The sequence below is a fragment of the Salmo trutta genome, chromosome 22 (assembly GCF_901001165.1).
Source record: "Salmo trutta chromosome 22, fSalTru1.1, whole genome shotgun sequence".
Classification (NCBI taxonomy): domain Eukaryota; kingdom Metazoa; phylum Chordata; class Actinopteri; order Salmoniformes; family Salmonidae; genus Salmo; species Salmo trutta.
Genome location: NC_042978.1, coordinates 18,177,313 through 18,202,623, shown reverse-complemented (window position 1 = coordinate 18,202,623; position 25,311 = coordinate 18,177,313). Strand labels below are relative to the sequence as shown.

The window sequence follows — 25,311 nt, the reverse complement described above, 5'->3', positions numbered from 1 at the left end:
CTGCCAGTGTGGCCTTTGGGTTGCTTCAATGCACACTGGAGAGAGTTCAACAGGTCAGTGAGCACGTCGTCAAGGGTTCAGCACCAGGGTAAGAGCATGGCGAGGTGACAGGAATGTGGCCGGGGTGTACTACCTTTCACAGGCATCCTTGTCTCTGCATGTCCTCCTCATAAATCTCTTGAAGCAGTCAGCCAGGGATTAGATATTAAATTACAGCCACTGGAGCATAACAAAAATGAATTGGCTCTGTGCCAGGACATCCATATTTCCAACTGATGGGAATGTACCGGCACACACAGTCACACGCACGTGCACACACACACACACACACACACACACACACACACACACACACACACACACACACACACACACACACACACACACACACACACACACACACAAACACAAACACACACACACACACACACACACACACACACACACACACAACCTATATCTGGGTGAGAGAGAGAGCTGTATTTACAAAAGTCTGGTATTAGGTCTGAGCCTGAAAGTTGAATTGAAAGTCCAATTTACACTAACATATGAACGTCAGGTTAAGAGTCGCCCCTTGAGGAATGCTGTGCTAAATAATACTGTTTGGGAGGTGAGGGTGTTTAATGGGAGAGGTCATGGTCCCCCCACTGATCCTCTTACCTCTGAAGTTATTCCTGTCTCCAGGAGGGCTGCAACCACGTATGCCGTCAACGAGATCTTTCCATGGATTCCTCCCTTTAGATGGAGAATAACACTGGTTAATGGTGCTTATGAAAACACGCACGCAGGCACGCACGCAGGCACGCACGCACGCACACACACACACACACACACACACACACACACACACACACACACACACACACACACACACACACACACACACACACACACACACACACACACACACACACACCTGCAAGTCTTTGTTGAGGATGCGTCCCATGGCGGGGAAAGAGCCCTCCTCTCTCTGGTGGTTGATGAGCCAGGCCTTGGCAGCTTGCAGCTCCTCTGGGTCAATGAAGATGAACCCACGAGACTGAGCAAAGGATTTCAACACAAACGCTGTCAGCCTGCAGAGGAGAGAGGAAGAGGGAAGAGACAGAGACAGCGAGAGAGAAATAGAGAGAGAGCGAGAGAGAGGGATTGGGTCTCTTTCAAGCATGTGCTGACATATCTTTCCAAAATACTTAGCAAACTTCATATCGGAGTTCACATAAACCATTTGAATGGGGTGAAATATTCCCTAACCAGTCACACCTTTTAAATCTCTCAACAGCAACAGGGATGAGTGAGATGGCAGCTGATACATGCCAAACTACACAGCACGTCATGCTGAGAAGATCAAACTACATCAAAATCCTGTCAGGCAAAAACAGACTAACTGACAGAGAGGGGGTTGGAGGGAGAGCAGATGAAGATGAAAGAGGGGAAGATGGAGGAGGAGTGGGAAAAGCGCATATTGCCACCACAGGATACAGCAGCTGTTCCGTCTCAAGAACAAGGAATTTCACAAAACAAAATCAAGTATGTTTCTGCATGCCGGAATATCCCATAAGCATTCTGAACTTATACAAACAGCCATCGCCAGGGTTGGCATTCCTAATCTCCAGCAACAGTGTGTGACCTGTAGTTTCTGAACTGGAATCTCAGCGGGAATCACAGAGAAGAACTCAAGACCCACAGAGAGGCCCAGTGGTGACTGAGGGACCTGGCTAGGCTAATAAACACACGGTCATACATAAACAACTGCCCTTCAGTAACCCCTGCACACAACGGCCAATGCTCTTCAATTACAGACTGGCATTCCATTACAGCATCCTCCCCAGAGCAACCAAGTGATGAGGCAAGCTGCTTACCATAAAAAGGTGAAATAAATAAATAAACCATGTGTGTTTTCCCCCCAAACATACATTTGGGCTGTAACTGAAGGAACAAACCAAGAGAGTAAGAAAAAACGCTCTCCCATAAACCACGGTACTAAATCTTCCCTTGCTGGGCCCTGGAAGCTATGTCTCCCCAGAGAGCCAGCAGGGATGGAGTCTTAAGCCGGCAGGAATTTTTATAATGTTAAGTAATATTGTGTCACCGGCTTTAACTGCCAGGCCCCAGGGAGAGGTGCTGGGTAGCGTATAGATGATTTAGTGTGTGAGGAAACGACAGAGACAGGGCTGCTTCCTCCACTCTGGCCCGCTGAAGTCCCTCCCTCCGGGCTTCCACTCCCCTTGTATTGCAGTTTGGGGAGGTTGTTGACATGTTTTTCTGGATAGCACACAGAGGTCATTCAGAACAGCACACTGGATCTGGATCCTGCAACGTCAATGCAAGTTGAAACCAAGGTTTTTATAACTGCCTACAGGAACGACCGAGACTTACTGACAAATACGGCCCATGTTAACAACTCCACAACATGATAAATTCCCTGGCTACTGGTCATTTTGATGCAGGTTTTATAAACATATTTATTGTTTGAGTAGCAGTTGTAAAACGTCAGTCATATGAAGTCCAAATAGACAGAGGTTTTCTATAGAAGTCCAAAACAGAAGATTTTTTATCTTCAAAGTAAAGACAGTCAAAATTATAGTTTCTCATAGTCAAAATGATAGTTAAAGTTCCTTAAAGTCTTCAAAGGCAGCAGATGACCCTGGTTCTCACACAGTTCTTACTGCAGTCAGTTTTAGTTTGAATGAATGACAGAGTGCTCTGTTTGTGGTAAAACCACATGGACACACACACACCAGGGCTTCCATGGCAGTGTGTGTGAGAGGGGAGAGAAAGGGTTACCACATCCAAGCACAGAACAATAACAACCATTCTCCATTTCAACATGTAAACATCTATCAATTCAGCACCCAGTTATCTAAGATCTGGCTTGATAAAAGCATCAAATTCCTGCTATAATCACCCAATGTTTGGCATTGGAGTGGAAATAGATAGTTTAACAACACTGTAGATCAGTTCTCTCCATCTCCGCTATCCAATCCACTCTAGCCCCACTGCCAGATCAATCTCATTCACAGGGAAATGCCTTGCCAGCCTCAACACGTCCCCTGTGTATCTAATCAGGCGCCACTAACATAGTCCTGAAAACCAGACCCTAGGAGCATTTGAAAATTGTGGGAGGCAACGCGGATATCTAGAGTGACTACCAATAACAGACCCACAGTGTGGAGCTGTGGAGCCCTCCATCGGGCTGCATATTTACCCCAGGCCAGGGTATTAAGTAGGCTACGGGGTTTGAGGGGGTGGAGGGTGGTGATGGTGGGGGTTCTGCAGATTACAGCAGCATGTGGCTCTCATTGGATCCAGACGGAGACAGGTATGTAAGCGATGCCGGAAGAGGGGCTGCCACGTCCGCTCCAGGCCCCACCACAACACCCCCACCTCCAATCCCGCAAAGATATGTTGATATATCCCAACACCACCCCCCCTAAACACACACACACCAGTGGTATCTGCATCTGCCTGAGAGGCAAGCAGGGGTTAGTGATGAGAACCAGCCCCTCCTCATCCTCAGCTCTGTGCCCCGAGGTCCTGTTCAACCCACAGAGACTGTTCAACACTCAGGAACAGATACAGAGACCAGAGCAGAGCAAATTAGAGTAGAGCAGTGTAGAGCAGAGCAGAGTAGAGTAGACCAGAGCTGAGTAGAGTAGAGCAGAGTAGAGTAGAGTAAAGTAGACCAGAGTAGAGCAGAGTAGAGTAGACCAGAGTAGAGCAGAGTAGAGTAGAGTAGAGTAGAGTAGAGTAGAGCAGAGTAGAGTAGACCAGAGTAGAGCAGTGTAGAGCAGGGCAGAGTAGAGTAGAGCAGAGTAGAGTAGACCAGAGTAGAGTAGAGCAGAGAAGAGCAGAGTAGACCAGAGTAGAGTAGAGTAGACCAGAGTAGAGTAGAGCAGAGTAGAGTAGACCAGAGTAGAGCAGAGTAGAGCAGAGTAGAGTAGACCAGAGTAGAGTAGAGCAGAGTAGAGCAGAGTAGACCAGAGTAGAGTAGAGCAGAGTAGAGAAGAGTAGAGTAGAATAGACCAGAGTAGAGTAGACCAGAGTAGAGCAGTGTAGAGCAGGGTAGAGTAGAGCAGAGTAGAGCAGGGTAGAGTAGAGCAGAGTAGAGGAGAGTAGAGTATACCAGAGTAGAGTAGAGCAGAGTAGAGTAGAATAGAGAACAGTAGAGTAGAGTAGAGTAGAGTAGAGTAGAGTAGAGTAGAGCAGAGTAGAGAAGAGTAGACCAGAGTAGAGTAGAGTAGAGTAGAGTAGAGTAGAGTAGAGTAGAGTAGAGTAGAGTAGAGTAGAGTAGAGCAGAGTAGAGAAGAGTAGAGCAGGGCTAAGTGCCTTGGCATCACCCAGACCCAGCATTAGCCTATGGAGACATTACTGCCTGTGTCATTATGTACAATCTTTTCATTAGGCCCTGCAATTTCCGCTTAGATACAATTTACAACTGGAATACATTAACACTGCATTAAGAACGCTGTTTACCTGCCCATAAATGACCTGAACGAATGACTAACTCTGGAGGCCAAACAAAAGGTGGGTTGTTCTGACATATAAACACCAAGCTGATGGATTAATAAAGTGTTTGTTGCTACAGGTTTACATAAGGTTCAACATCTGTGTCCTGCCATGTGGCCCGTGGCTCCAAAACCGACGCTTACACTATTATGACCGTTACACTTCATATCTTCTTAATATCCTCTTCCCGCATATGGAGGTTTCAAGGGTTTTCATGGAAAAGTTGAATGATATTACCAATTACACCAGAGCAGTGATTCAATTGTTTTGGACAAGACATGCCCTAGTTCCAGTTTCTAGGGCATGTCGAAAGTCAAAATGCTTTTTTCGTTAAGTGGCCTAGAGCCTAGCAAGCTCCTGTGTTTCCAGTGGTAGTAAGGGTCTGAGGAGGAGATTGGGGGGGGGGGGGGGGGTAGTCAGTGTAGCCTACATACAGAGGTCCTACTTCGCCGCTGGGCCAACCAGAGGCTATTCTGTTCCATATGCATTAACCCTCTTTAACAGCAAATAGCTTACTGGAGCCCCACGGCTGCCTTGGGAACCAATTAGAAGTTTGTGTATGATTCTCCTGGGTTTATTTAACCTACTGTTTCACAGTCTGAGCTCTATTAAATATCATAATACCCACATCAACTAATAAATCACCCTGAAGGTATGCAAGTGGCTTCGAATATGCAAGCAGAACATTGGAGCCTCTCATTCGCTCCGTATTCACTATTCCAAATATTATGACATGGTCGTGGCCGCCTGCCTGCCTCCAGGGATGTGTAAACATTAAATAAACACTCAGCGAGCATAACTCAGACCGATTTAAACACAGGAATATGAGGGTATGAATGTTGAACATGCGTATACAATGTTACTGATAAGAGCTCCCATTGTTTCTGCCAATAATCCACTTCAGGTCAGGGTAAGTGGAGGAGCGGTATGCAGTTTTAAACTATGTACCATCGGGAGTGAACTGACGTGCAGGATGTAAACCTAAGGAAAGAGTAGAGGACTTACTGAGGGGTGTAAACCTAAGGAAAGAGTAGAGGACTTACTGAGGGATGTAAACCTAAGGAAAGAGTAGAGGACTTACTGAGGGATGTAAACCTAAGGAAAGAGTAGAGGACTTACTGAGGGATGTAAACCTAAGGAAAGAGTAGAGGACTTACTGAGGGATGTAAACCTAAGGGAAGAGTAGAGGACTTACTGAGGGATGTAAACCTAAGGAAAGAGTAGAGGACTTACTGAGGGATGTAAACCTAAGGAAAGAGTAGATGACTTACTGAGGGATGTAAACCTAAGGAAAGAGTAGAGGACTTACTGAGGGATGTAAACCTAAGGAAAGAGTAGAGGACTTACTGAGGGATGTAAACCTAAGGAAAGAGTAGAGGACTTACTGAGGGGTGTAAACCTAAGGAAAGAGTAGAGGACTTACTGAGGGATGTAAACCTAAGGAAAGAGTAGAGGACTTACTGAGGGATGTAAACCTAAGGGAAGAGTAGAGGACTTACTGAGGGATGTAAACCTAAGGAAAGAGTAGAGGACTTACTGAGGGATGTAAACCTAAGGAAAGAGTAGAGGACTTACTGAGGGATGTAAACCTAAGGGAAGAGTAGAGGACTTACTGAGGGGTGTAAACCTAAGGAAAGAGTAGAGGACTTACTGAGGGATGTAAACCTAAGGAAAGAGTAGAGGACTTACTGAGGGATGTAAACCTAAGGAAAGAGTAGAGGACTTACTGAGGGGTGTAAACCTAAGGAAAGAGTAGAGGACTTACTGAGGGGTGTAAACCTAAGGAAAGAGTAGAGGACTTACTGAGGGATGTTAACCTAAGGAAAGAGTAGAGGACTTACTGAGGGATGTAAACCTAAGGAAAGAGTAGAGGACTTATTGAGGGATGTAAACCTAAGGAAAGAGTAGAGGACTTACTGAGGGATGTAAACCTAAGGAAAGAGTAGAGGACTTACTGAGGGATGTAAACCTAAGGAAAGAGTAGAGGACTTACTGAGGGATGTAAACCTAAGGGAAGAGTAGAGGACTTACTGAGGGATGTAAACCTAAGGAAAGAGTAGAGGACTTACTGAGGGATGTAAACCTAAGTGAAAAGTAAAGGACTTACTGAGGGATGTAAACCTAAGTGAAAAGTAAAGGACTTACTGAGGGATGTAAACCTAAGGAAAGAGTAGAGGACTTACTGAGGGGTGTAAACCTAAGGGAAGAGTAGAGGACTTACTGAGGGATGTAAACCTAAGGAAAGAGTAGAGGACTTACTGAGGGATGTAAACCTAAGGAAAGAGTAGAGGACTTACTGAGGGGTGTAAACCTAAGGAAAGAGTAGAGGACTTACTGAGGGATGTAAACCTAAGGAAAGAGTAGAGGACTTACTGAGGGATGTAAACCTAAGGAAAGAGTAGAGGACTTACTGAGGGATGTAAACCTAAGGAAAGAGTAGAGGACTTACTGAGGGATGTAAACCTAAGGAAAGAGTAGAGGACTTACTGAGGGGTGTAAACCTAAGGAAAAAATAGAGGACTTACTGAGGGATGTAAACCTAAGGAAAGAATAGAGGACTTACTGAGGGATGTAAACCTAAGGAAAGAGTAGAGGACTTACTGAGGGGTGTAAACCTAAGGAAAGAGTAGAGGACTTACTGAGGGGTGTAAACCTAAGGAAAGAGTAGAGGACTTACTGAGGGGTGTAAACCTAAGGAAAGAGTAGAGGACTTACTGAGGGGTGTAAACCTAAGGAAAGAGTAGAGGACTTACTGAGGGATGTAAACCTAAGTGAAGAGTAGAGGACTTACTGAGGGATGTAAACCTAAGGAAAGAGTAGAGGACTTACTGAGGGGTGTAAACCTAAGGAAAGAGTAGAGGACTTACTGAGGGATGTAAACCAAAGGAAAGAGTAGATGACTGACCACATGCTTCCAGAGGAGTCCCTCTCTCCAAAGGCACTGTAGGATCCATCCTGGCGCTTATAGGTCAACTGTCTCTGGTATCCTGGGATAGTACAGGGGAGAGGGAATTAGTGGGTTGATGCTAAAGTACTTTTTCATTAATACTGCTATCCAAACCAGTGTCCAGATTCACAAAACACTTCCTACGCAAAAACGTAAGATTCTTAAGAGAAAAAAAAGTTCATAAGATAGTTTGTAAGTGCAATTCCTCAACAATATCTTAAGATGTAATGATTTTCTTAAGAACTTCTCAAACATCTTCTTACAAATTTTCTTAAGATGTTTGTTGCTAAGCACCCATTTTTGCTAGCTATCATGTTAGCATATTTCTTTCTGAGATTACTGTTCTAAAACATGTTCTTGGGTTTAAAATAATCAACACTGAAACTTTCAGAGGAAGTCTGAGTGAATAAAACATGTTCAGTTGCTTTCATGAGCTTTTTTTCTCACTGCCCTGAGTTTAGCTATCTTGGAATTAACAACATTTTACATTACATTTTAGGCATTTAGCAGACGCTCTTATCCAGAGCAACTTACAGTAGTGAATGCATACATTTCATACATTTTTTCTCCGTACTGGTCCCCCGTGGGAATCGAACCCACAACCCTGGTGTTGCAAACACCATGCTCTACCAACTGAGCTACACAGGACTACAACATTTCCAATAACTTTATTTTCAAGAATCTAATGACTTCTTAACTTTTTGCTTAAGGAGACGAAACATAAGAAATAGCGCAATAACATTTCCAATAACCTTTTGAGGAATATAAACTTTTAAGTGCCTTAACTCTTAAGTCTATAGTTAAGGAAAAAATGGCAGTTAAGAAGAAATTTCTTCTTAAGAAAGTTTTGTGAATATGGGCCCTTGGTGAATATCAGAGAAACACTGTTTTAGAACTAAGTGGACAGTAAATGCATTGACTTTATAAGATGATCTTCACAGGGGTAACTGACATCACCCAACGGGAATATCTCAAGGTTCTCAATGTAGGATTTGGCCCTAGGTCTCAAAGCCCTTGAACTACTTGATCTCTCCGGTGGTTACCTTGCAGCAAGTAGTCTGTGGCCTCAGCCTCCACCTCAGGGCTGAGCTGTCTGGTCTTCTGCAGGTACTTGAGGACAAAAACATTGGGGGCGAAGTGGATCATGTTCTGCTCCCCACAGCCGAAGGGCAGCCGCAGCAGCTTGTCCAGGTTGTTGAGGGTGGGGCCCATCACGTCCCCTGACACATCACAAAACACAATACAGAAACTGTTCAGCAACACTGCTACACTGCCTCACATAAAGTTAGTTTCATTAAGATAACATATCTTCTACAACACAGCTGCAGGGTCAACAGTATTACAAATGCTAGGTTACAACTGTTTCATCAAACTTCATTCAGAGAGAAATGATTCATTCCAACTCTAATTAACCACATGGACAAGGTATGTCAAAGTGAATAGGAGGAGGAGAAGTAGACATTCAGATAATGGAAATGATAGGTCTTTGAGAAGGATGACAAATAAATGGTGTCCCTCCTCACCTATCATGGAGGCAGTGGCGGTCTCAGAGCCAGGCACCACATTGTGAGGGACACCCAGGGTGAAGGCCTCGTTGTGGTTCTCATCAGAGTCCTCCTTCCTCCAGATCTTAAACTCACCCACCGAGCCCCAGCCCGTGGAGAAACCTATGTGACGCACCTGGCCAGGGAGGTGGCCAGACCACTGTAGGATCACCGACTCATTGGATGGCTGCAAACCATGTCCGACCTATCAGAGATCAATTTGAGAGATTTGAGGTTTTTGACTGGAGTGAAAGAGTGAAGTTGTCCCTAATCACTGATGCAGGGTCAGGTGTCTTTCATTGACCTAATGATTAGGATTGAGGGTAAGGTATCTGATTCTAAATCTGTGCTTAAGGGCAACTTCTACCTCGAGTACTGGTCAAACTCAGAGAGATAAACCAGGATGTTGTAATTCAAATTCTATGGTTGTTACAACAATGTGTAGTGACTTGGTTTTTGCCAGGTTCAAATAAAAGCCTCACACGATATAAATGTGGTTCTGAATTTCACCCTGATTAAATGAATATCTAATAACATGATAGAAATAAGTGTTTGCTAATGCTGTATAGAGGAAGCCCCTGTGGCTTAAAGTCAATAGTAAAATACTGGAAACCAATAAGATACTACTTAAAAAGTCGTTTGGGTTGCTTTTGCATTTCAAATCCTAGGCACACATAAAGTACATTTCCAAGAGTTGGCAACAGCAGTCTGCATCACCTTTTTCCTACATCCACTCAATCCGTAGTTCCAAATGAACAGATGGCACCCTGGGTATTTCTAGGCATTTTGTAATCACATTAAACCAAAGACCATGCAGAGCTGAAAATGAAATGCAATCAGTCACTAGAAAAATAAATGAATCTTATTGGGCCATACTGGGTTCTAGTGCAAGGTTTTAATTGCTCCCTTTGGTGAATGGTACGAGGCTAATGCAGGGTTCAGGCCCGTGTGCCAGGCAGCGCCATGCGGACGCCACAGACCACAGAGTGTCCAGCCCATTAAGCGTGACCTCACAGGCATGTCATTAAAAGTGGCGCCAGTCCTCTTGACTACACAGCCCCTGTGCCTGCCCAGTCAAACACTCCCTCTCTAACTTACTACCCCAACTCACTACTATACTCTACCTCAAGCCCTGACTTGCTGACTGACTGAGTGACTGTCTGAGTGACTGACTGGGGCTCTATGTTGGAGATGCCACAGTGGATCTGTATAGGATTCATATGAGGACACAAATCCCAGAACTCATTATATAGAATAAATGCTACAATAAACAAGAGAACTAGGCATGACCACCCCCCTCCTCTCACCTGCACCACGCCACCCTTCCAGCTGACCCAGAAGCTGCGGAACTCATCCCAGGAGAGGATGCCCGGGGTGGGGGAGCTGACCACTGGTTCACCCATCTTGCCCAGAGAGATCCAAGAGCGGGTGTTCTGTCTGCCCCCCAGTACAATCTCCAGCATCTCAGCACAGTCGTGGGGGCTGGGTGAGAGGGCAAAATGGGCATCGTTGTGGGTCTTCACTGCCACCTCAAAGTGAGTCATCTTGGCCGGCTTCTTCACGTACTGGTACTCATACTTGTTGGGTGTGGAGATGTGGATTCGCTCTGAGAATGGAAATGTCAGATTCACATTCAATTGTGGCCCAGTGCAGAAAATAAACCAGACTGTAGAGGCAGAAAGGTATTGGGTAACACTTAAAATGTATTTGCTCTTATACCCATGTAGTACTACAGTACAACATATATCAAATCAATTTGTATTGGTCACATACACATAGTGCTTTTAGTTCCGACAGTGCAGTAATATCTAACAAGTAATTTAACAATTCCACAACAACTACCTTATACACACAAATGTAAAGGGATGGAATAAGAATATGTACATATAAATATATGGATGATTGATGGCCGAGCGGCATAGGCAAGATGCAATAGTCGCGCATATAACTGTATACTGACCGTTGGGGCAGAAGAAGACACTGTAGGTGTACTGTCTGGGCAGGCCCTCTGGCTGTAGGGGGAGAAACAACATGTTAGAGCTGACATCACTCTCTCTAATGACAGTACATGGTACAGCAAGCATCTGCTCCCCATCTCAGCTCTCTCCCCAGGCAGTCTCTCCTCCATTTCTCATACCTCCACCAGGACACTCCTTCGGACATAGTCAAGGCCAATGGGGGTCCTCCGGTCCTCCAGGTCATCTATGTTTTTGCCTGTTTTAGTTGACTGGAGTCCATCTAAGCAGCAGCCCGGCTCACTATAGGCAATGGCCCGTGCTACGGCAGGAAAAACAGAGACATACTTCACCTCACTATACTGTATATCAGGATGGGTTTTTTGCTTGTAAGTTCCCACTAAGCAGGACTTTTATTGCATACATTTTAAGTACAAATGTACTGTATACAATAAACCGAACAAGCAGCCAAAAGACTATCCCGTGAAGAATGCTATTTGAAGAAAACATAGTTATGTTAATGAAATAGTTTTGTAATACATCTATCAACAACACAATCCCACATTGCCCAACAACACAAATCATGGTTGTCAAAGAACATGTAGTTCCCTTTGCAGAGGAGCACATTGGAGACGTGGCTGCGTGCCAATGTGTTGTCTTTGTATGTGTGTAGTGAAAGGGAAAGACTAGGGGCCAGGGGAGAGAGAGAGCCGTGGGGGGCCCATTGACCACCAGTGACCTGAAAACTCATCAACATGCCACTGAGTGTCAGTGCAAGGCCCCGGCTGCTCCCCCGCTGGTGGCCTGCTTTGTACCTTTGATGGGACTGTTTGTATCGCTGGATGACCAGATCACATAAAGGCGTCAGCATGCTTCAGTTCGGCTGGTGGCTAGGCGAACCGAACGAGTGTGCTCGCACACTCCCTTAAAAGACCTTTGCGAGAAAAAAGCGGCAATAGTACTCATTGTCCAATTTGAGAGGCCGTAGCCAGTATACATTTCCTCAAAATAGTCCAATTAATCTAAGATAACTCAAGAAGTTTGAAGTTTTTGCAGAGGAAATCTTAGTCGCGCAATTTTACATCTAACTAAGATGTTTGGTGCAGTACTTCGCAATGTCGTCATAATATATGCACAAACTCTTCCGAACTGTTTCTTCTGGGAAGAATGCGGATGCCTTAAGCGTCAGGTCTTTTAGCAGCATGGAACCTCTTGGGCATACCATACCAACCTGTAATATCCTATCAATCAAATCCCAAACTTCAAGAGTTACTAGCAATACGCTTACAACATCAGAAAACGGAGGATTTCCGGAACCGTAAGAACTATGAGAGAACTTGGAACTCTTCCCCAGGGGTTCCCCAGTAACTGACTAGATGGAATAACCTGTGATGTTGGCCGCTCCCAGCTCAGTGAAGGACAGCACTATGGATGTGGGTGTGGCCTCTCCAGGAGCCACACATTTCTTCCTGGTCAGGTGATGCTTCCCGGGATGACCCACAAACTTGATGCCTTTGGGAACGGTGACTTTGACATAAACCTGAGCAAGATGGAGAGAGAGGGAGACACACACACACACACAGGAAGGCCCTGCATTAGCGCAACAGATATGGATTTCTTCTGACAAGACATGATTGCGTCATATCTGTTCTCCGTTTCGTCCCTTCATGTAGCGTGACCTCCTCAAAGCTCTTAAAGTATTTTGGGGAATTTCAAATCACATTGCACATTTTCCATGCTGACTGACTCATGGCTCTAAGGCTCCCTGAAGGATTAAGTTCCACCCATCGTCCAAATTTCGCAGAGGGCTCGGTAATGCAGTCAGATTGTTTCACTGTTCTTTATCCACACGCTAGAAGTCGTAAATAACTTTGCAGGAAATATAAGAATCACATGTTTTCAGGCAGACATCAAAGGCAGGGCTCCATTGGCTTACAGAATCACCTAACATGACATTAAAGCACACCATGCATAGCCCTTCAACAGGCTCATCTGCCAACATCATGATGTCATCTCTGTAAACAGGAGGATGGACACACTTATGGTCATCTTGGGACCAGATTTCTCTACTCCAAGCGTACATATTTCCTTGTGGTGGTCATGGTTTAGGATCCACCCCTTCTTTCGCCCCCTCACCTCTGCGCAGGTAGACAGGTAGTTGTAAACAGTCAGCGGTACTTTGGTCTGCTCCCCACGTATCACACCGTAGGGGAGGGTGAAGTCTACGAAGAAGGGCTTGAAGGTACGAAGCTCCGCACTCTTGGCAAGGCCCAGCCCCTTCTCCTCTGACAAGCCAATGGCCTCTGTCACCCAGGTGGTAATGGAGTCTGGAACGTCCAATCGTAACTCAGCTTCACCGGTGACATCACTGCCAAAACAGATTTGGGTGGAACATTTTTACTCAAAAGCTAATGCACCATTCCAACAAACAATGTTCTCTAATCATGACCCCATAGAAAACACTGTTTCAGACTAATGTTTGGAACAAGACCACGTTATGGGAATGAAGGGGATTGATCTAATATGTGTCTCATCTGGGAAACACCTATAACTAAGTAATATTCTGCCCATAACACATTGCAATACATAGGTGTGAAAAACAGGCAGGTGTTCAGTAAAGCTGTAAATTAGTGAGATCATTGTTGGCTACCAATACTGACGTTGGTTTTGGCCGGCTTTCACAGGGCATAATAAGCGTTCTCGGAAATTACTAACGCACTGCCTTTTGATCAAAGTCAACCCAAAATTACTTTGATACACTCAATAAGGGAAATCAAAGCGTTGGATTGAATAGGAAATTAGGCAGAACATAACTCTGCCCAAAGGAATCAAGCATATGGAAATCTATGGCCAGTTCATTTATATTGGCTGGAAATGAATGGCAGGAGCTGTTGAGAAAGCCGACGTGTGTTCCAAGACAACCCTGCTTAAATGGGCCACATTCACACCCACTGGGAGAAAGTGCAGTGGTGAAATATCCCCCTCTCAAATATGTGCTCCCTTACCCCTCCCACTCCTCCATCCTCACAGATCTGGAACACCACCAAATCCCAATTAAATACCCACAATCTGATGCAGCTGAGACCATCTCCACCCACTTTCTCAAACACACACACACACACACAAATGCATTCAGACACACAGGTGTCATACCCATAGGGGGCACAGGGGCACGTGCCAACCTCAGATTTGACCCATAAAAATATATATATTTATTTTTTATTTTTTTTATTTTGTTGTCGTTTCTCTGTAATACTACAAGCCACCTAGCAATTTTATGAAGTTGGCTTTAAGCTAGCTCAGATAGGTTCCCAATCTCCAAAACCCATTCCAAGAAGCCATTTCAAGTTAGAGTAGCTAGCTTGTCTAACTATCTTAGCTGGTATGCCTGCTGGCAAGGTTGGGAGACTTTAGAAAAACAAGCAATTAATAAATAAGACTTACATTCCTTTCAATCTCTTACCCAGACTCATACACACAGACACGCGCGCATACACAGATGATGTGGGTGTTCCTGTACCTGACATTGACGCAGTGCCACACCCACGTCTCAGGGAAGAATGTCCGTCTGCGCTTCTCGGCTCTGCAACCAAAACAACACAACCTGACATCAATAAAGGCCTTCCATTATGGATCTGGATGCAATAACCTGTAATTGGAAAATGGATTGTTTTTAAACCCACGCTGACATTTAAGGCACATGTGTGTAATGTTCATCTCAAGGGTGAAGTCATTTAAAGAGTATAGTCCTAAATATTTATGGTCCCAATCCCAACAGTCCAGTTTGTTGTTCAGAATAGTGGGCACATTGACAAGTTCTAATGGGCAAAACCCTGGCGTTATACTGTATGTGTAGCTACCTGGGCACAGTGCGCGAGTGCATGGCTGCCACCAGTGTGGATGTGTGAGGCTGAAAGGCAGGAACGGCCTCGTCTGTGTACATCCCTCCAGTCTGTCTGTGGTTCAGGGTCACCATGTCAGTCATCACCACGAGACCAGTCTCCTTTTACACATCACAGACACACATTGTAAAAACGATAGACTGAGGATCTTATGCTACGCCTAATGACTGGTGATTGGGCGTTGTTCTCACCGTGAAGGCGAAGCGGGCATCTTTAGTGATGTCCCAGTGCCAGGGGAACACTGAAGAACGCCTCCGTCGCTTAGACGACAGCCCCGGCCACCAGAAGTGCCCGTCGTCTTTGGGGACTCCAAAGCCATCGGACACATCAAAGTCTGCCAGTTCTTTAAACACCTACAGAACAGTGGACATGGATGGCTTACATTATTTTCCTGTTCGAATGTAGTTAAGTGGTACTAAAGATTAGAAACAAGGTAAGATGGAGGGAGATAGACCTTGTCTGGACTGAGCTGGAAGTCTGGCTTGAGAAGGTAGAGGCTCTTGTCCACAGTGGCGACACAAACACAGGAGCCCTTCTCACCAGTGACACGCATACTGATAGGGTCACCTGGCATCGACTCATTGGTAGACAGAGAGACAGACACCTACAGACAAACAGAGATACAGATGAGAGTTCCTGTGAGACCCATAGCCATGATGATGTATTTATGGTCAGGAGTCAACAGTTAAACGCAAGGCCTGAAGATGGACAACGACAGCTCTAAACTTTAGCCCTTTATGTGTTCCGCTGACCTCCTTTTTCCAGCTCCTAACCTAACCCCTCATAATCCTGCCTGTCATGACCCCGCATGCGTGCACACGTGCGCGCGCACACACACACACACACACACACACACACACACACACACACACACACACACAGTCTCTGTCTAATCATGTCCATGCAGGTAGCCACGCACACACACACACACACACACACACACACACACACACACACACACACACACACACACACACACACACACACACACACACAGTCTCTGTCTAATCATGTCCATGCAGGTAGCCACACACACACACACACACACACACACACACACACACACACACACACACACACACACACACACACACAGTCTCTGTCTAATCATGTCCATGCAGGTAGCCACACACGCACCTCCCTACCTCATTGATTGCATACCAGGGAGCAGTAAATACTTCAGGGAAGGAGTTAACCCAGTCGGCCTAATGCAGCCAACAACTGGGGAGCTCATGGGCCAATACAGCTGGTTGTTTACAGGGACTCACTGGCACTAGCATGAGACTTCAGTCAACTACACACAAACAGTGGGTAATGTCTCAGTCATCCCAAAATAGGGCTGCGCGATATTCCAAATGCCTGTATCGCAAGAATCAAGGTTTTGTTATTTTTTGTTTTTATGAGCGTTTATGTTCCGCTTGTTCTCATGTTGTCTTTTTGGTCTCCTCTTGTCTCTTTCACGCCTTCTGTGCTGTGTGCAACTTCACATTTACACCAGAGATCTGTATATAATAACGAGATTCTCATGTCTCCGCCCTAACAATTGGAGTCGTTGTCCCAAAGGCAGGAAGGCAGGTGCCAAGCTTAGGTCCAAAATAAACCCATAGAAACACATTGGGCATATTTTGGACAGATTTTGGCAAGAGTGAAACCTCTTGCTTCGCCTCTTCCTTCTGCTTACGCTTACACACACGCATACACACACACCAAGCCCCTCTCCTCCCACTCACAACAACAAAGATGAGAGATCCCTTCTTCCTCTCTGACAAGCGGTTTCAACTCGCTATTTGCATTTGATGTTTGGTCCAACAGAATTGGTCACATGGACACCGAAACACATTGAGGCATTTTATTGTAACAGAGGAGAAGTTAACCCTTTTTATGTCTCAACTACTCAAATTGCACGCAAAACAGACACTACTAAAAGAGGAGTATGATGCACATTGGTTCTGGAAAATGAATGCTCAGTTTGTCGCGCGCCATTGCAGTACCACTATAGCAGCATATCTGCCAAAGACTGTTATACTAGCTGTCTATTCTGTGTTTTATAAATGTGCAATACGTATAAAAAGATGCATTTGTATAAGAAATTGGCAACTCGTTCTCATTCTGAGAAATAAGGTAGGCCACTTGATTTCAACATCTGAACAAAGTGGACAGGCTAGCATGCTGTTCCAACAGCTGGAGACAAACTGTTCTACCTTGTCAGCTAGCAACTAGATCCAAGTCGGCTAAACTTCAAATAGAAATATTAGCTGGATACTCACTAGCACGTGGGCTTGTGCTTGAGATATTTTTTATGAGACCTGTGTTAATTTTCTACAATGCCTGTTTCAAGAAGTTAGTCATTATTAGTGAATGTGCATTATGCATGGTTCAGGTTAAATTGGTAACAAAAAGGGCCTTTTCATAGACTGACCTGAATGCCAGATCACTGATTATTGCAAAAAAAGCATATATTTAAAATAATGAAAGAATTAGTGGGTCTTATGGTTTTGTAAGGCTTATATTTAGTTTAGGTATCATTTCACAAGCCCTGAATTAATTTGATTATTGCTGACTGTTTGACATGCAGTGTATTTTACCTTTAATTGTACAGAAAAACATATTTTTTGAAAAATAAAAAATAAAAATCCATAATCGAGATAGGATTTTTAGGCCATATCGCCCAGCCCTATCCCAAACTGAACATGGCCTGGTTGCCAGTCTGTTTCTGCTTTAGCCAACTCCTTTGTTGTCTGGCATGAGTTGGCTAAATCAGGGACAAACTGGCAACCATGATAGACCTACCTATCATTCTGACAGCTACTGTGTGCACAGGTAGGACTGTATGTACAGGTAGGACTGTGTGTACAGGTAGGACTGTATGTACAGGTAGGACTGTGTGTACAGGTAGGACTGTGTGTACAGGTAGGACTGTGTGTACAGGTAGGACTGTGTGTACAGATAGGACTGTGTGTACAGGTAGGACTGTGTGTACAGGTAGGACTGTGTGTACAGTGCACATTGAGGGATGCAAGGACTCAGAGAGGGACGTCCTGTACGGTACCTGGTTCTCAAAGCTGGGCTGCACAGGGATCTGTAGACTGTCAGTGACGCCCTCTCCGTTCTCTTTCACATAGTAGACCAGGAGGCGGCTGAGGGGCGCCATGGAGTGGGTCACTGGGAAACGCAGCACCAACATACAGCTGTCTGTCTCACCCTGCGGGGAGGAGGCTGCCGGACCTAGAGGGCATGGGAAGAGAAAGAGAGGGTAAAGGGAGAGAGGAGACAAGGTGTGGAAGAGACAGAGAGGGGGGATTCAGAGCTAAATATGTACAGAGTTTGACCAACTATCCTCTATGCATTCTTAGCAGAATACATTGAAACGTTTGGTGCAAACATGGTGTCCATTGGTCAAATCCTCCGCTCTTCATTATGAGACTCTATAGTACTAACCAGAGCCACTGGGTGGCGTGGTGGTGTGGATGTTCTTGTCAAAGGTGACCGCTGCCCTCTTGCTTCTGTGGGCTGTAGCGTTGGGCTGCTGCTGGCCGGACTGGACGATGTTTCCTCTGGAGGCGATCTCATAGTGGAGGGTGAAGTTACAGGGACAGGTGGACTTCAAAGTGACCTCAGCATCTTGACCGATCTAAACACACAAAAACACACACCACTATTACCCTAGGGACATCATAAGGATCATAATAGTATTAGAAGTACCGTGTGATTACTGTTTACATACAGTCTGTATATGATATGTGGCCCATGTCTCAACGATGGTGTTGGAGACCTGATGATCTGTAATGCCAGTAAAGTAATGATAAGTCGAGTGGAGTGCCTACCTTGAGAGGAGCGCTGAGGCTCTGGATCTGGATGTGACACTTGCTGGGGGAGTACCAGCTGCTGATGGACAGGTAGCTGGGGAGGTACTGGTCTCCAGCCGGACGGCCATCTATGGCTGTCACCTTGGTCTGGGGCACAACACACAACAGGATTTAACCCACCAATACATCCCACTCTCTGGACTATGATGACATCAAGCAAAATCCTATCAAACAAAATCCTGATAGCTCGGGTTTTATGAATAGCTCTTATGAGAAGCTAACTAAGCTCTAACCATGTCCACCTCCACCTCTCCCTCTATTTCCACTCCCTCTATCTCTCCCTCTATCTCTCCCTCTCTCGCTCCACCTCTCCCTCTCTCGCTCCACCTCCTCCCCCCATCTCTCCAATAGCCGCTATCTGTCCACCTTCCTCTATTTGTCCACCTTCCTCTATTTGTCCTCCTCCCTCCATATCTCTCCACCTCCATGGTCCACTGACCTCCAGCCAGACGTACTGGGCAGAGTTGGGAATGGAGGGGATCTCGAACGTTGCCTGGCCATCCCTGGACGTCAGCACGCTGGTGTACACGTTGTCCTTAGGGGTCAGCTCCGCCTTCACACGCACCCGCACCCCATCTGCTGGGCTACCGTCAGGGTAAGTTACCTCTACCTGGGGGACAAGGGGACAGACAGACAGGTCTCTCGCATTGAGACGCATAAGTGAACGCACGTCTTGTACAGTCCAGCTTCCCTTGATAGAGGTCATGTGAAGTCAATCATATGAATACCTTTCCCTTGTAGGGCAGGCCAGGCTTGAACTGTTTGCGAGTGTCCTTTGAGTATTTAATGTCGATAAGCTGCTTGTGAACTGGGGTTGAATCATCGAACATGGTTTGTCGCCCTCCGTCCTTGCTGGTCACTGACACCCACATGTTCACCATGCCCCGGAAATGATCAGCCACATCCAGGGGCATCATGTCTTTGACACACAGGCTGAAGGTCGCTGAGCCTTTGATCTAATAATAGTGGAGGAAACAGACAGACTGTTAAATATCTGAAATGAATCCTAAAAGGGTTAAATGTGATTCCATTTTCCTGATAGTTTTAGATTCTTCAGCACTGCAGCAGGGTTCACTCACCTCCATGGTCTTGACCACAGGATGGCCCACCTCATGCCGGTAGTACCCAACTCCATTCACTGTCATGTTCACTGTCATCTTCCCGGTCACTGGCTTCCCAAAGACATATCTAACGACAGAAAAGTAGTTTGTGTTTTAACAAGAGTAGAGGTGCTACTTTGCCTCTCTAATATTCAAAGAACAATGTGTTAGGAAATCACATTGAGCATGTTGAAGTGAATGATGTGAGTCAGTCACTCACCTGGCCCTCACAGTGGCCTGTTCACACATGTTGAGGTCCTGGATGTACTGTGGAGGGTCTATCACCAGCTCAAACTTGGGCATCACTGTGTGGAGCAGGGGGAGAGGAGTCCACATTATGCAAAGAGAGGCATGACAACTTGGCTGTACAGTCCCAGTTCAAACCTAGAAATACCCCCTCAAACAGAAGGGTCTTTGAACGTATCTATGTTATGTAATCATGCTGGAGTTCCAAAACCTTTCAACCCAAACCACATCCCAATCTGGATAAATGGTCACGCTCAGTTATCAACTCACCATACTTCTCCACTTCAAAGGACTTATTGTAGGTGTGTCCCTGCATCTCTACAAAGATGAACCACTCTCCAAACACGGGCTGGTCTGAGAGAGGGAAACTCATGTTGACGACCCCTGAGGAGAAAAGCAGGGGTAAAAAAACAGTGTTTTTGACTCAGTCAACATCACATGATAACATAGGGAGTTTCTCTCACCGCAGCAGAGGGGTTTAAGCCCTTTCCACTGGACCATCCGAGATCCTCTTGGGTCCTGCAATCCAGAGTATGAATACACAGCTGATCAAGAGATTCTACTTTCATCAAAACAAGCATCAATCTGTTTCTCCCTACGTGAAAGCTGTGGGGGATTGCCCTAAAACAGCATGAACTTACATAAGTACTCATGAGTGAAGTTATGTAACGGTTATGTAAATACATATATTGGGGATACCCCTCCATGTCCCCCACTCCTACAGTAAGCTACTTCTTACTGGCCTGGCTCTGACTCTAGGAGAAAGACTAACACTAACTGCTGTCAATCAGGTAATTACAGCTACTCTCACAGAAACTCCCCTACCCAGAAGGCCGCTGGTCTGCTGGCTGCAGGTGACAGAATAACACAACAGCTACACAGTTATTCTTAGCGCCTGAGCTGAGTTCATTTATACAACAACTTCTACTGGAATCTTAACACCAAGTAGCATATTTACACTACAAAGCCACCGCAGACAGAGCACTGGAGGACATGAGATGGACGGAGAGTGGGGGAGAGAGAGAAGGAGAGAGATTGAGGAGCTAGTAACAGCAGGGGAGAGCAGCTGAGTCAAAGAGAGCAGTTCCTTTCATGTTCAGTGTTAGGTTGGTTTGCTTCAGGGTCCAGGCTGGAGCTCAGAGCACAGGCCTGTTATCAAAGTGAGCCCTTCCCTGCCCTGTAATCTTCTGCCTGGGGTTGGGACACTAAACCCCCAGTGTCCGTGGCCCTCCCTCCCGGCCCAAGTGGTCCTTCTCCATCCACTCACCACAACGTAGGCTTCAATCTGAAACCAAGGTAAGAAGAAGATGGAAAAAAAGAGTCAAGGTTGGCACACACATTAGACAAACTGCACAGCCACATGGCAAAATATCTCCTCCCCCTCCAACAATCATCCATCTGTGAGTGCGATCGTTAGCCATTGCCAGCAGCAGACCTTTATAGCTCTAGCCATCAATAAACACACTGTCTACACAGTGGCAATGGTATATTTGGAGCCATTTCAAAAATTCCAACAGAAATGGCAAGGTTTGTGGAGGTAAATAGGCTACTGTACATTTAGTACACTCAGGCCAGGTTTCCCCCACTTCACTCCCCTCTGAGGGGTTCTTGGAAAAAATAAGTGTGTAAAACTAGCATGATGCCGCCACCCTTCATTTGAAGCCGGTACACATCAAAAGAGAGGAGGCCAGCTGCTTGGCATCAAGGCCCACTGACACACATTAGGTCAACACACCTGATTCTCATAATTCATATCCCATCCATTTCCTGTAAGTGGGTGTGATGTCTTGGCTTTGATGTGAGAGACTGATTGCATTACCTTGTCATTGGCCGGCCTCAGATCCGGAGTGACAGAGTACACGTTGATGAGCACTGGATTGAGAGAGGAACAGATTATTACCCACTTTAATGCATTTGTTTTATGTAGAGTGGAATAGACAATCCATGTCATTAGCTTTTCTCCTGGGCTGCTATTAAGACATAATGGCCTATGAGTAAATCTATCTACTGTAGAAGGTTTATGCCAATGGCTGATACTAAATTCAAAATGGAATTCAAAAAATGTAGAACCAGGAACAGATATAGCCCTTGGTTCACTCCAGACTTGACTGCCCTTGACCAGCACAAAAACACCCTGTGGCGTACTGCACTAGCATCAAATAGCCCCCGTGATATGCAACTTTTCAGGGAAGTTAGGAACCAATATACACAGGCAGTTAGGAAAGCTAAGGCTAGCTTTTTTAACAGAAATTTACATCCTGTAGCACAAACTCAAAAAGGTTCTGGGACACTGTAAAGTCCATGGAGAATAAGAGTACCTCCTCCCAGCTGCCCTCTGCACTGAGGCTGTCACCACCAATAAATCCACTATAATTGAGAATTTCAATAAGCATTTTTCTACGGCTGGCCATGCTTTCCACCTGTCTACCCCTACCCCGGTCAACTGCCCTGCACCCCCCACAGCAACTCGCCCAAGCCTCCCCATTTCTCCTTCCCCCAAATCCAGATAGCTGATGTTCTGAAAGAGCTGCAAAATCTGGACACTACAAATCAGCTGGGCAAGACAATCTGGACCCTCTCTTTCTAAAATGATCTGCAAAGAATTGTTGCAAACCCTATTACTAGCCTGTTCAACCTCTCTTTAGTATCGTCTGAGATCCCCAAAGATTGGAAAGCTGCCTCTTCAAAGGGGGAGACACTCTAGACCCAAACTGCTACAGACCTATATCTATCCTACCCTGCCTTTCTAAGGTCTTCGAAAGCCAAGTTAACAAACAGATCACCGACCATTTCAAATCCCACCATACCTTCTCCGCTATGCAATCTGGTTTCCGAGCTGGACATGGGTGCACCTCAGCCACGCTCAAGGTCCTAAACGATATCATAACTGCCATCGATAAGAGACAATACTGTGCAGTCGTATTCATCGACCTGGCCAAGGCTTTCGACTCTGTCAATCACCACATTCTTATCGGCAGACTCAACAGCCTTGGTTTCTCAAATGACTGCCTCGCCTGGTTCACCAACTACTTCTCTGATAGAGTTCAGTGTGTCAAATCGGAGGGCCTGTTGTCGGGACCTCTGGCAGTCTCTATGGGGGTGCCACAGGGTTCAATTCTCGGGCCGACTTTTTTCTCTGTATACATCAATGATGTCGCTCTTGCTGCTGGTGATTCTCTGATCCACCTCTACGCAGACGACACCATTCTGTATACTTCTGGCCCTTCTTTAGATACTGTGCTACTAACCTCCAGACGCACTTCAATGCCATACAACTCTCCTTCCGTGGCCTCCAACTGCTCTTAAATGCAAGTAAAACTAAATGCATGCTTTTCAACCAACCGCTGCCTGCACCTGCCCGCACGTCCAGCAGCACTACTCTGGACGGTTCTGACTTAGAATATGTGGACAACTACAAATACTTAGGTGTCTGGTTAGACTGTAAACTCTCCTTCCAGACCTACATTAAGCATCTCCAATCCAAAATTAAATCTAGAATCTGCTTCCTATTTCGCAACAAAGCATCCTTCACTAATGCTGCCAACCACGTAAAACTGACTATCCTTCCGATCCTCGACTTCGGCGATGTCATTTACAAAATAGCCACTAACACTCTACTCAACAAATTGGATGCAGTCTATCACAGTGCCATCCGTTTTGTCACCAAAGCCCCATATACTACCCACCACTGCAACCTGTACGCTCTTGTTGGCTGGCCCTCGCTTCATACTCGTTGCCAAACCCACTGGCTCCAGGTCATCTACAAGTCTTTGCTAGGTAAAGCCCTGCCTTATCTCAGTTCACTGGTCACCATAGCAGCAACCACCTGCAACACGTGCTCCAGCAGGTATATTTCACTGGTCACCCCCAAAGCCAATTCCTCCTTTGGCCGCCTTTCCTTCCAGTTCTCTGCTACCAATGACTGGAACGAACTGCACAAATCACTGAAGCTGGAGACTCATCTCCCTCACTAACTTCAAGCACCAGCTGTCAGAGCAGCTCACAGATCATTGCACCTGTACATAGCACATCTGTAAATAGCCCATCCAACTACCTCATCCCCATACTGTTTTATTTATTTTGCTCCTTTGCACCCCAGTTTCTCTACTTGCACATTCATCTTCTGCACATCTATCACTCCAGTGTTTAATTGCTATATCGTAATTACCTCGCCACCATGGCCTATTTATTGCCTTACCTCCCTTATCTTACCTCTATTTGCACACACCGTATATAGACTTTTTTTCTACTGTATTATTGACTGTATGTTTGTTTATTCCATGTGTAACTCTGTGTTGTTGTATGTGTCAAACTGCTTTGCTTTATCTTGGCCAGGTCGCAGTTGTAAATGATAACTTGTTCTAAACTAGCCTACCTGGTTAAATAAAGGTGAAATAATTTTTTTTTAAAGGGCCTGGGAGATTGAGACCTTTGTGTTTGGGCTTGTAGACTGGCTTATCCGTCTGGATGAAGACTGCTGTGCCCTTGCTGTCCACAGTGACAGTGGTGTAGTTGTGGAAGATATATCCCCCCTCAGTAATGTGGCGATTCCCCCACACCTTCAGATGGGCCTGACCTCGCAGACCAGGAGGGACCTGGAACCAGGAAGGACACATACAGTATATCTTCAGGATGCGGTACCTAACACAACACCACACCACACAGAGCAGTGGCAAACCAGATGCTAAAGTGCTTAGCTAACACAGTGGACAATACAAGACTATATTTCATAAAGACAGGGGTGGGGGTTAGAGGGATGGGAGGAATCAAGTCGTGCATGTTGGATTGATCCATTCCAGCCTTTGGGGGCTGCAGACCCTTACATGCACATAAACAGATGTTGCATATTATATTGAGGCTGTTACCTTATTCCAAATGAATGTGCAAAAAGGCAGATGTTCACATACAAATGATGTTAGTGTTGTTCTGTATGTCGTTTGTGGAATGCGGACAAACTGAATGGGATCTCACTACTGCGCAGCTGGAGCCACAACCATTTCAATGCATTTCAAATACACTCTTGAAACAACAATTGCGTTCTTTATTTATAACTCTACACAACAAAGACCTGATATAATCAACTGCTGAATGATAGATAAAAATGCTGTTAAACACAATGACGTTGCTCTCACCTTTAATTTGATTGTACCTTTGTCTGAAATGGAGAAAAGGGAATAAAATCAATCAGTAAAAGTACACACAAAACCAAGTAAAACCTTCTCTCAAAATGATTAAGCTCTTGTGA

At 45.5% G+C, this 25,311-nt stretch overlaps 1 protein-coding gene across 1 annotated transcript in view; it reads right to left on the bottom strand.

Moving 5' to 3' along the window:
- LOC115158271 (C3 and PZP-like alpha-2-macroglobulin domain-containing protein 8) overlaps positions 1-25,311 on the bottom strand; it is a 45,754-nt gene that overhangs the window by 16,489 nt on the left and 3,954 nt on the right. Inside the window, exons 3-29 of the mRNA XM_029707020.1 lie at positions 25,199-25,221; positions 24,496-24,661; positions 21,886-21,938; positions 21,334-21,351; positions 20,531-20,585; positions 20,337-20,450; positions 20,041-20,125; positions 19,800-19,908; positions 19,449-19,676; positions 19,160-19,330; positions 18,679-18,807; positions 18,293-18,485; positions 17,904-18,079; positions 15,309-15,458; positions 15,046-15,207; positions 14,813-14,955; positions 14,473-14,535; positions 13,089-13,320; positions 12,339-12,492; positions 11,135-11,274; positions 10,958-11,009; positions 10,305-10,603; positions 8,977-9,202; positions 8,497-8,673; positions 7,412-7,493; positions 917-1,073; positions 661-735 (exon numbers count right to left, since the gene is read on the bottom strand). Of these exons, the coding sequence (XP_029562880.1) occupies positions 661-735; positions 917-1,073; positions 7,412-7,493; positions 8,497-8,673; positions 8,977-9,202; positions 10,305-10,603; positions 10,958-11,009; positions 11,135-11,274; positions 12,339-12,492; positions 13,089-13,320; positions 14,473-14,535; positions 14,813-14,955; positions 15,046-15,207; positions 15,309-15,458; positions 17,904-18,079; positions 18,293-18,485; positions 18,679-18,807; positions 19,160-19,330; positions 19,449-19,676; positions 19,800-19,908; positions 20,041-20,125; positions 20,337-20,450; positions 20,531-20,585; positions 21,334-21,351; positions 21,886-21,938; positions 24,496-24,661; positions 25,199-25,221 (3,632 nt within the window). The remainder of the gene's footprint in view (positions 1-660; positions 736-916; positions 1,074-7,411; positions 7,494-8,496; positions 8,674-8,976; positions 9,203-10,304; positions 10,604-10,957; positions 11,010-11,134; positions 11,275-12,338; positions 12,493-13,088; positions 13,321-14,472; positions 14,536-14,812; positions 14,956-15,045; positions 15,208-15,308; positions 15,459-17,903; positions 18,080-18,292; positions 18,486-18,678; positions 18,808-19,159; positions 19,331-19,448; positions 19,677-19,799; positions 19,909-20,040; positions 20,126-20,336; positions 20,451-20,530; positions 20,586-21,333; positions 21,352-21,885; positions 21,939-24,495; positions 24,662-25,198; positions 25,222-25,311) is intronic.